General features: G+C 31.3%; 1 protein-coding gene across 7 annotated transcripts; it reads left to right on the top strand.

Annotated features, from left to right (window-relative positions):
* The first annotated feature begins 6,998 nt into the window (after nucleotides 1–6,998).
* Nucleotides 6,999–11,193, top strand: LOC109163172 (protein TIFY 6B). 7 transcript variants are annotated; one of them, XM_019311930.1, is made up of 8 exons: nucleotides 6,999–7,288; nucleotides 9,483–9,625; nucleotides 9,757–9,794; nucleotides 9,834–9,917; nucleotides 10,003–10,093; nucleotides 10,173–10,401; nucleotides 10,485–10,542; nucleotides 10,709–11,193. In XM_019311930.1, the coding sequence occupies exons 1-8, from the start codon at nucleotides 7,225–7,227 to the stop codon at nucleotides 10,812–10,814; spliced, it is 813 nt and encodes a 270-aa protein (XP_019167475.1). In that variant the 5' UTR covers nucleotides 6,999–7,224; the 3' UTR covers nucleotides 10,815–11,193. The 7 variants fall into 7 exon arrangements, with proteins under 7 accessions (XP_019167475.1, XP_019167473.1, XP_019167472.1 ...); XM_019311931.1 differs by having other exon boundaries at nucleotides 7,000–7,288; nucleotides 9,486–9,625; nucleotides 10,488–10,542; XM_019311929.1 differs by having other exon boundaries at nucleotides 7,000–7,288; nucleotides 9,480–9,625.
* The last annotated feature ends 487 nt before the right edge of the window (nucleotides 11,194–11,680 follow it).

Genomic DNA, 11,680 nt, shown 5'->3' with positions numbered 1-11,680 from the left:
ATTTGGAAGAAAAAAATCAATGTTCTAACTAAGATTGTGATTTTGGTCTTTAAAGGTCAATTGTATGTTGCTACATCTAGAGTTAGAAATATCAAAGGTCTAAAAATTTTGATCCGTGGTGACTCTAAAATTGTAATTCAATTACTATTGTAGTTTACTAAGTTCTTAAAAATTTATAATATTAAATACTATGTACTAAATTTTTAATATAGTTTAAGATTTGTAGTAATCACCCACCTTAAATATTATTTTAATTGTAAATATATTTATGTTCATAATTTTATCATAGGAATTCACACCTAATAATTATTAAATAACAAAAATTTTATATATGAATAAACCTCATATAGTGTATATTTCTATAACATATTTTTCGTGCATCGCACGGGACAAATACTAGTATTTTTTTGAATATTATTGGCTCTATTACATTGTAGTATATGTTCATATACTTTCTCAACCTACTGAAACACAAAGAACCAATAACGCCTCCACTGAGGCTCAAACTCACAATCTTCCAAATGAAAGTCCAACCCGGATACCATTAGACCACATAGTCTTGGTAGACAAATACTAGTATGTTATGTATGGAGCAATCAAAATAGACTCCTTTGATCTCTTCACCGTATACATATGAAAATTGAGACCATTTTAAAAAAAAATAATTTGCAGCATTTCCATTCACCATTTGGATAAAATGCTACCATATTCCCAAATTGACCTTCAAACAAATGCTATTATTATCCCGATGCTTGAACTCCCATATATGGGAGGACTAGGACTAAGATTCACTTATTATATTATGTATATCTCGTTAATAAATTATATATTCATTACAACTAACATATTATGTATCTAATTACTTGCACTTAACATACATTACGTCATTTATTTACAGTTATATAATATCTGTTCAAACATACGTTTTCAATTTTGAGTCAACAACGCCTCCGCTGAGGTTCGATATCATGACCTCCCATATGAGAGAAGTCACTACATGTCATATGAGCACAAGGTGCTTGGCTATAATAAGTTATCTAAAGGTACATAATCTGATTATTATTGTAGACCAAGGTAACAATGCAAGATTGATCTTGATCATATTATAATTATATAATTTTTTTTATAATTATATTATATGAATAAAGTTATAAATAATAATAATAAATTATTATATATTTAATATGGAGTAATTAAGAATTTTTATTTGTTGTAAACTACATTGTGGTCCAGGTCCACTCGATTCGCTCCGAGACACATAGAAACTGGCCCAAAGGAAATTGTCACTTGTGGGAATCGAACCTGGATTATTCCAAAATTTTCCCCTACAAAGAGAGCTCATTTGCCACTTGAGTTACCCTGTTGGGTTTATAATTACAAATTATTATTATTATTAATGAATTATTTTTATAAAATATATACATGTCTATATGTCTTTTTGACATAAATTGCTAGTTTACTCATCATAAATAACTAATTTTAACAAACATATATCTACAAAATGCTAAAATAATTCGCAAGTCAAAATCGTTAACATGATCTGTTAATTACCAAACCAGGCAGGTGTTTTTTGTTGATTTTGAGAATATTGAAATAAACCAAATGTAAGTGAATAATATATTGAATCTAACCCCGGTATTCAAGCGGAAAAAGCATGGCAGAGGATGAGAGGACTCAATCTAATTAAATTTAATTTTAAAGCAAGTTTTTTTTTTTTTTTTCTTTCTCTCTCTTTTATTTTTTCCACTAAATAAAAGCTAGGTATCTAAATCTAAATTTTATGTCATTTTAAATCCTTTTCAAGTTACGCATGTGACAGCTTCCATCTAATTAAATTAATTTTTTTTTTTTTTAAAAAAAGCACTATCAAACTCCCCACCCTCCCAAATTTTTATGTTTAAAAAAAAAAAAACTTAAATTTTTGTCACATGCATTGCATGTGAAAACGTCTGAATTGTTCCATCAGAAAATGACACAAAATGTAAACTAAGGCGCCTTTAGTGGATAATAACAATAAAAATAACAACAACAAATAGACCCTTAGAGTTGAAGTTCAGCCTTTTAGAATAATAAACACTATTATAGACATAATTAATATAACCGAAGCCAAAATTTTAATTTACATTTAAAAAAATAAAACTTATCTTGAAATCATGCAACATCAATATAATTATTTCTATAAATTTTTGACCAGGACTATGTGGTCTAATGGTATCGGGTTGGACTTCCATTTGGAAGATTGTGAGTTCGAGCCTCAGTCGAGGTGTTATTGGCTTTATGTAATAGAGCTAGTAACATTCAAAAAATCTCTATAAATTTTTGAAATACTCATGATTTTTAAAATTAATTAATTTTATTTTAAAAGTATCACATCGAATATATTTTTTTTTTTAATGTTACTGACTCTATCACATCAAATAATTTAAATAAACAACTCTATCAATTTCTATTATTTATTTCAATTACCGATAAATCTAACCTAAATATATAACATTAATATAACTGGTTAACATGGAATGCCTTGTGACTATACATAATTAAATATATTATATTAGTATAATATATACTCCGTAATATATTAGACTTTTGTGTTCTAAATGTTGTTTTGACAAAAATCTAAAAACATAATAAGTGTGGATGATGGTTATACACTTATACCCTTCATTTATGTCCATTTTTTCCGTTAAGTTTTTTTATACATTATGCTATAGAAGTTGTACTTTACAATATTTTGGACAAACATACCCCTACCGTTATAACTTCCGTTATCTTTTCCACTATTGTTACCATGCACATACATCCACTATATATTTCCTTATCTTCTTCTTCTTCTTCTTCTTCTTCAATAATAATAATAATAATAATAATAATAATAATAATAATGTAAAATACATTATTATTATTATTATTATTATTATTATTTACAATAATTTAAATATCTAAAATCTAAATAATTTTAAATTTTAATATAAAGTACTAATATTGGGCACCTATTTTTTGCGCATCGCGCATAAAAATACTAGTAATAATAATACAAGTAATAAACAATAATTGACCACTTAAGCAATTTGAAATGGTCAAAATGTACATATTCTTTTAGGTGACAAGAAGAACGTACTCACAAGAATCATACATTCATACTCCACATGTTTAACAATTGACCACTTAAGCAATTTGATATAGTCAAAATGTAAATAAAAAATGTACATACTTTTAGGTGACAAGAGGAACTCACAAGAATCATACTCCACATATTTAACTACTTATTTCAAATCATTATAATTATTATTTTTTTTTTCAATACTTCATAGAGATGTGTTTAAGATTGATATTTTAGACAAAATAATTATTTTATCCAAAATGCCCTTACACCAAAATAATAATAATAATAATAATAATAATAATAATAATAATAATAATAATAATAATAATAATAATACTAATACTAATTATTATTATTATTATTATTGTTGTTGTTGTTGTTGTTGTTGTTGTTGTTGTTGTTGTTGTTGTTGTTGTAAAATGGCTCTCAAAGAAAAGGCTTGACGCCCATTTTATAGAGGATTTTAAGATTCTTTGCGATATTATTTTTCTTAAAGTAACATAACTGTTAAACTTCATTAATTTTTACCTCATATATGGATATTTTACAAAATTTTATATGTTTTTTAAATTATTATAACCCTCATCAATATCGATATTTCATACCCAAAAAACCTTAATTTTAATAGGTTTGTGTAAATGAAAAAATGGATGCTATATTGCAATTGAAAATGGAAAACTTTTGGAATAAGGTTGTTAATTATTTTTGTTTTGCAAATGAAATAATGAAACTAAAGCGATTACGAATAATAATAATAATAATAATAATAATAATAATAATAATAATAAATTACTAATATACCATATACTAAGTAAATCCTTAATATAGTTTGGTGGTTCCGAGGGTATGTGAACAAGTATTGGGGGGGAGGGGGGGGGGGGAGTGACTACAATTAACAATTTTAGAGAGAATTTGAATGTTGTGGAGTCTTCTAACTTTGACTATAATCAACATTTCATACAACTTTGCTGATTGGGTATCTTGACTAAAAGTCGGCTTGAATCAATTATTCAGTTGATTTACCTTATGTGATTTCTTACTTCACGTAGTCTTTGGACCATTCGGCCTTTGTATCTTTCGAGTTTTCAATTCTTCGGCTTCTTACCCTCCGCCATCTTGACTTCTCAAATCTTTAACTATTCGAACTATTCGAAATTTAAATGATTGTTCAATTAATTATACTTTTATGATTGATACTATCCGATTGATTTGTTTTCTGGGTGGTATAGTTCACACTTAGAGCATCACCAATAGTAATTTTTAGGAAATATTTTTCAAAACAAAAAATTTGGGGTAGAGTTTTTAACTTATGGGGGTGGGATTTTTTTTTTTACAATTTTTTTTCTCTTGCAAAATAAAAATAAAAATAAAAAATTTGGGACCCATTGAATGGGGATTTGGGAGAAAGCTGCCATGCAACTTGTGCGTGTGTGGAATTGCCCCACCTAGCATGGCGCGTGCAGTAGGCTTTTTTTTTTTTTTTTTTTTTTTTTTTTTTAACTTTTTTCTTGTCAGGATTTTTCCTCTTCTCTCTTCTCGTTCTTTTTTACATGGCACTAAAAAGTCACCAAAATTTTTATATTATTGAGGTTGCTCTTACGGAGGAGTTTGCATACAACGAATAAAATTCTAAATTTAGAAAATATAAAAGAAGTGTAGACTTAAATTCCTAATTAATACAAACAATTCATAACATTTTTTCCAGGGAAAATGACACTTTTTCTCCCTATGTTATATACTTATAGCACTTTTTTTCCCTCAATTATTTATGTAAGCACATTAGCCTCCTCAATTATTTTAAAAGTGGTGGTTTTCTCCCCTAATATATTAAATTGACATTTCTACCCTTAAAGTAAACATTTTATTTATTTTACTTCTCCAACAAATTATTGCGTATATGTAGCGATTACCACGGTTCGGTTCGAACTGAACCAGACACTATAGCAATCGAATTAAAAGTTTTCAGTTATGATTCAGATTTAGAACCCAATATTTGGATTTAAATTTATTAAATTTAAGAATAAAAAAAAAAACTGGATCATGAACCGGCAGTTCCGGATCCCGTTCGCGATTTTGAACCGTCTTTATTTTAAAATTTTATTTTTTATTTTAAAATAGTTTAAATTCAACTATAAATGTATTTTATTTTTTCAGTTTGGAACATGAACCGGCCATTCCAGTTCGCGATTTTAATAAACTCTAAATATCGCGTTTTGATTATAAATTGTAATTGGAATATTTTGGTTTGGTTACCATAGTATCTGGTTTGAACCAAATTATAGTAATAATTTATTGGAGAATAAAAATAAATGAAATATTTATTTTAAGGGTAAATATGTCCATTTAACATTTCAGGGGGAAAAAGAGCCACTTAAATAATTGAGGGGGAAAAAGTGCTATAAGTATATAACATAGGGGGAAAAAGTGCCATTTTCCCTTTTTTCCATTTTCTATTATTTTATCGCTGATTTGAAACAATATTGTCAACTTTGACATTTTTCATTAATGTTTCGATGCATAAATTGAGAAATAATAAAAAGTTGCACGTATGGACTTAGTTCACTAGTTTAGTAGACTTTATTTGAGAAAAGAGATCAAAGTTCAAACATCGGTAGCGACCGTGTGGGGATTGTCCTGTCTGCTAAGCCTCGCCTTGCTAAGACACCATGATTTACATCCTTCCAAATGCTCTGTTGGACCCTCATGATTTCTATCATCTCAAATGCTCTGTCGCAACCTCGCATCGGAGTGTAGAGAGCCATTGGTGTTGGAAATTCAACCTTTTGGGAGAAAAAAATAATAATAATAATAAATGCTTCATGTACTCCCTACTTCCAAATTTTACTTCAACTTGTGTTCAAATTTGATTGGAAGAAAAAAAAAAAAGGGAAAATGACATTTTTTTCCTCTGAGTTATATACATATAACACTTTTTCTCCCTGAATTATTCATGTAAGCACATTAGGCCCCTCAAATTTTTCTAAAAGAGGCGATTTCCCCCTGATAAATTAAATTGACATTTCTACCCTTAAACTAAACATTTTATTTATTTTTCTTCTCCAACAAATTATTGCATATACGTCGGGATGACCACGGTTTGGTTCGAACTGAATCGAACACTATATCAATCGAATTAAAAGTTTTCGGTTATGATTCAGATCAAGAACGCAATATTTGGATTTCAGTTTATTAAAATTATGAATCAAAAAAACTAGATCCTGAACCGTGAACCGTCAGTTTCGGATCCGGCGCGATTTTGAACCGTCTTTATTTTAATTTTTTTTTATATTTTAAAATAGTCTAAATTCAACAATAAATTTATTTTATTTTTTTCAAAGTTCGGAACATGAACCGGCCGTTTCGGTTCGCGATTTTAATAAACTCTAAATATCGGGTTTCGATTCTAAATTGTAATTGGAATATTTGGGGTTGGTTGCTATAATGTCTGTTTGGTTTGAACCAAATTATGGTCCTAATTTGTTGGAGAAGAAAAATAAATGAAATTTTAATTTTAAATATTTATGTTAAGGGTAAATATGACCATTTAACATTTCAAGGAGAAAAACAACCACTTAAATAATTCGGGGAGGAGTGAATAGTGATATAAGTATATAATTCAGGAGAACAAATATTATTTTCCCAAAAAAAATAAAGAAATAGATTGACCCCTTACTAAATTAAGCAATCAAGACATGACATATCGGGAATAACATTTGGGAGTTGAATTACTGAATAAAAAGTTATGATCTATTTGATTTTTGAAATTAATAATCAAAATATACAGAAGTAGTAAACTATGGTGGAGATGATAACATCACGTGCTGGAATCTGGAGGGGTCGCTTTCTGCTTTAATTACAGGGAATAACGAAATGACGTCTGCGATTTAATCTTCTCATTTGGTGGCTACATATTTCCTCAGCTCCTCTTTCTGTCGCCATTTCATTCCATTCTCCGCCGCCGCAACTTGCCACACAACAACCGCCAAATCTCTGAAAAAGCACCCAACTTGCTTTATCCCGGGAAGATTATTTGTTTTTTCTTCTGCGTTTTCCGTTTTCAAGATTCTTTCTTTGAACTTGGAGTTCATAATATATATATATATACATATATTCGTCGAGAAATGGAGAGAGATTTCATGGGCTTAACTGTAAAACAGGAGATTCTTGAAGAACCAACAGATCCAGGTATGCCTGCCTTTTTCTTTTTTCCTTTTCTTTTTGGGGGGGTTTTATTTCTTGTTTCTTGAATTTGGCGATTGGGTAGCTGTAAAAAGCTTAGTTCAAGCTTGAAACTTGAAGCTCATCAGAGGTTATGGAATCGAATCGACAGAAAAAAAAGCTCCGACCAAACCTGCGATCATTATGTTTGTGAATAAACCTCAATCAGTGTTTTGCTTGTGAGGAAGAAGCTAATTAATCAAGATTTTGTTTGGTGTTTTTGGGCTGCCAAACAGCTCTTAATGAATATGTGCTTTTTCTTTGCTCAACAGTTTTTTTAGGTGCTACGGGGTTGGTGCTTGACAACTACTGTGTAGTTTTTTATTATTATTTATTATTAACTTACTCCCCATCAAACATAGTCTTGTTCACGACGTCAAGTGCAAATAATTCAAATGGATAATAAACAAAGTCATTTTTATTTATTAGTCATCCAAACAGGGGCTAGGATTTTCATGTGCATTTTTAGTCCTTTATTTTTTTTTTTTGAAAGGAATCCTTTATTTAAATCTGCATTATTTTATTATGGGGAAAAAGGAGCTGTTGGTTTCGTGACTCGGAATAGTCACTAGGCAGGTTAATATAACTGATCGAATGAACGTAAAATGTAAAAAATAAATAGAAGTAATTTGAAAGGTAAAAGGAAAATACAATTCATTTTTTTTTTTTTAAGTAATTCGTACATACAGTCATACACGTAGTGTCCTTGTTCTCTCTAAAGTGATGGAGCCTCCCCTCTCTCTCGTTTTCTCCCTTCTTATAGCCCAAAGAATACTAGATGGTGATTAGGGGTATTCTTCCAAAAGGCTGAAACCCAATCGTAAGGGTCCCGACAGAGCATTTGAGAGGATGTAAATCATGGTAACTCAACTGAACATGAACCACAGAGGCTAGATCGATGCTCGCACAAGGAACCCCTCACTTTGAGAGGTTGGTGATTAGGGGTATTTAATGGATATTAATAAGGTAACTAATAGAGAAATTATTAGGATTTATGGGTAATAAATGGGATAATAAATGAATAATAATTGCGTAATAAATTGGAGGTTATGAAAGGATGATTAGGGAGGTACGTCCCGAGTGTTGCTGAGTTTGAGGCCTGACTGCCTATTAGGTGGGCAAATTATGTTGTGCAACCGTGTGCATCATGTATAGTGCACACGGTTGTAAAAACGATGTCGTTTTAACTAAAAATGCGCGTCCTACTTAAAAAAAAAAAGAAGAATATTCAGGTTAGTTTCTCGGCAATAGCATTTTTTGTGTGCATAATTTGAATTATATATCCACAATGAATGAATTAAATATCCACAGTGAATGAATAACTAAAAATCCAGAATGAATGAACTAAATATCCACAATGAATGAACAACATAATGTTGTTGAGGGGAATCAAAACTAATTTTTTTTAAAAAAAATGGGACGTGCGTTTTTAGTCAAAACGACGTCGTTTTGCAACCGTGTGCACCATGCATGGTATCCCTGACCATATTTGGTCCTTGAGTTCCAGGTATAGACTTTGACAGAGTTTATTTAAGAGCTTTTTATTTTTTAATAAGTTATAATCTCTATTTGGTAAAGTTCTAAAAATAAACTAATAACTTAAAATAATCTCTATTTTTTATCATTCACTTGTTCACGTAGAAGTGGGGTCTGATTGTTGACTTGGTATTGGTCTTTTTGGTTTGAGTTGATCAATTATTGAGGTTGATTTATCTCCTTGTAGTCTTTTGTCAACTAAAGTCACAAGGCAATTGGTGCACACCCTAAGTAGTAAAAGCTTAAATAGGGATTGGTCATTTTAGTTAACATTGTTAGATTTGAACGGAAATTCAATAAAAAATTTAAAAGGGAAGGGTAACAAAAAGACCAAAACCCCATTTGGGGAATAAGTGAATAACCAAGAGATAATTGTGAGATAAGACACTAAGTAAGTATAACTCAAGGACCAAATATGTTCTTTTTCCTTTTATTATATTCCATTATGGCTTTTTTTTTTTTTTTTTTTTTTTTTTTTTTTAATACTAAAAAATGAGAAAATTTAATTGCACTGCACCAACTTCTCTTTTAATTATTAACTCATGGGTAATAAAATCAATTGGTTTGTGTTAAGGGAGTGTAAAGATTGACATTTTCTTTTGATGTTCTGATGTATTATCAGTAATAGTTCAAAGTTCCACAATACGACGATCATTGTCCAACAAAATGTCTGCTCCTCTTCACTACCATGCATCAACTGGACCAGTAATCATAACAAGTGCAGAAACTGTTGATTATAGTCTCAAACCATATTCACGAGTTCCCCAGGTATAGTGAAAGTTTACGCCTTATATTATCAGTACAAAGACTATGTTCTGGTCTAATTGGTTGCGTTCCAGAGTATATTCCTTAATTTTCATTAGTTTTTAGTTTTTAGTTTTTACTCCTGTGAATTGCAGAAAAATATGGTTCTTGAGAAACTGGGGGGAATCCATTATACACACTCGGTTCTTTGCTCTCATGAAGTGAAAGCTGCTAGACAGAACCAGCTCGGTTTTGTTCAGAATCCCGTGTCTATGGTTCCTGCTAGTGGTGCTATAGTGGGCACTACTGAATTACGGTATGCCTTTGGACACAATAATACTCTATTTCGATTCTGTAATGCACATATGTAGTGGCTAAGTTGAATTGGATCTGTTCTGTAGGAATGATTCTCATGCCTCGAATGGTCCTGCTCAGTTGACCATCTTTTATGCTGGTTCGGTGTCTGTTTACTCCAATGTTTCTCCCGAAAAGGTAAATCCTCGAATTCTCTCAAGGATTCAGAGTTTCTGTGATATTGCAAGGGCTTAATATGAGTGAGTGTGTTACTTAGGCTCAAGCTATTATGTTGTTGGCGGGAAATGGGAAACCTGCTGCTTCTCCAGCTCAAGGAGCGGTTTTGCCAAGGCTTCCCATCATTGACGGTTTTGCTGTAAACCGAGACGATATCAAAGCAGCATGTTTCCCGAGTCCCATTTCTATAACGCCCTACGCCATTCCACAGTCTGCTGCAGGCTCGGGTAGCTCTAAGGAAGCTACTGCTGTGAAACTGGCTCCATCAGGTACGTTTTTACGCTCTGGATTGCATCTGATCCTTTTTACACATATATATTGCCATAATGGTTTCCAATTTCTTCCATTGTAGCAGTGCCTTTAGCTCGCAAGGCTTCTTTGGCTCGGTTCCTTGAGAAGCGCAAGGAAAGGTAATTGTCACTACATATTGAAAGTATAAGAGAGAACATATGAGTTTATAAGGCTATGCGTTAGACTAGCTAATTGATTGGATTCAGTCTTTTAATGTGGTTTGGCCCATGTTCATTATAGCTCAGTTGAGTGATCTTAGCCCAATCTGATTTCTGCATTATCCAGGGTAATCAGAGCATCTCCTTATGCAAACAAGCACTCCCCGGAATCTGACAGCATAACTTATCCCGCGAATTCATTGAGCTCGTTTCCTCTGGGCGCTGCACATTAGTTTGAAGATTGAAAGCGGGTAAAACAGCCCGACCCCTTCACAAATACTGGTTGAAGGGCTGTTGTACCCATTGTATTCTTTTTTTTTTTAAAAGTGTACCCATTGTATTCTTGATGACCTAAGTTCTAGATATCTGATAGATATATATGAAGCTGGCATGGTCCTTTATTTTTGTGGGTTCCCAAAACTTCTCAATCCCACTATCTATTCTTTGTCTGTCAAATTTTTCATGTAATATGGTGTTGCTTTCTGAAGCAGATATATTGGTGCTGGCATTTGGCAGTTTGTATATTGTAGCCAACACCATCTTGCTCTTGTATTATTAGTTTGTAAAGTGCATTCTAAAATTATTATTAAATGACACTGTATCATATTACTTATATTGTGTTTTGAATCTTTCTACTCAAACTCCTTACACTTGAGTCAAAAATTTTCTTTTCGGAGTAAATTACTCTAAGCAAAATTTTAAACTTCTATCCAAATAGAGAAGTCGGCATAAAATAAGAGTTTCTATATTATTAAATCTTTTCATTTAAATAACAAATTATTGTTATTATTATTAAATATCAGAAATTTGATTATTCTAAAAAAAAAAAAAATTGATTGTATTCTTTTGTGTTGTGCTCTAGGAGAGTGCTTTCACTCATGCACAACATCGTGTGCACTATAGGATGTCTCTAAAATCGTACGCACACTTCACACTCATACATTACAGTGTCTACACTCTAAAATTGCATTGTGCACACGCTCACATTAAAATGCATAGATACACATCATGCAAGTACATATATGTATTATAGTGCACACACATCACGTGAACACAAAGTGCGAACTAGTACACGACAATGTGCACACATACGGCCAGA

Source organism: Ipomoea nil, unplaced genomic scaffold, assembly GCF_001879475.1.
Source record: "Ipomoea nil cultivar Tokyo-kokei standard unplaced genomic scaffold, Asagao_1.1 scaffold2975, whole genome shotgun sequence".
Taxonomy (NCBI): domain Eukaryota; kingdom Viridiplantae; phylum Streptophyta; class Magnoliopsida; order Solanales; family Convolvulaceae; genus Ipomoea; species Ipomoea nil.
Note: the sequence above shows the minus strand (reverse complement) of the source record. Positions and strands in the feature narration are given on the sequence as shown.

What these genes read in the sequence shown, in the direction of transcription:
- LOC109163172 (XM_019311925.1), top strand. Translation starts at nt 7,225, where the DNA reads ATGGAGAGAGATTTCATGGGCTTAACTGTAAAACAGGAGATTCTTGAA. An exon ending in CATATTCACGAGTTCCCCAG is followed by an intron (nt 9,626 to 9,756) that starts GTATAGTGAAAG and finishes TGTGAATTGCAG; the next exon opens with AAAAATATGGTTCTTGAGAA. An exon ending in CTTGAGAAGCGCAAGGAAAG is followed by an intron (nt 10,543 to 10,708) that starts GTAATTGTCACT and finishes TGCATTATCCAG; the next exon opens with GGTAATCAGAGCATCTCCTT.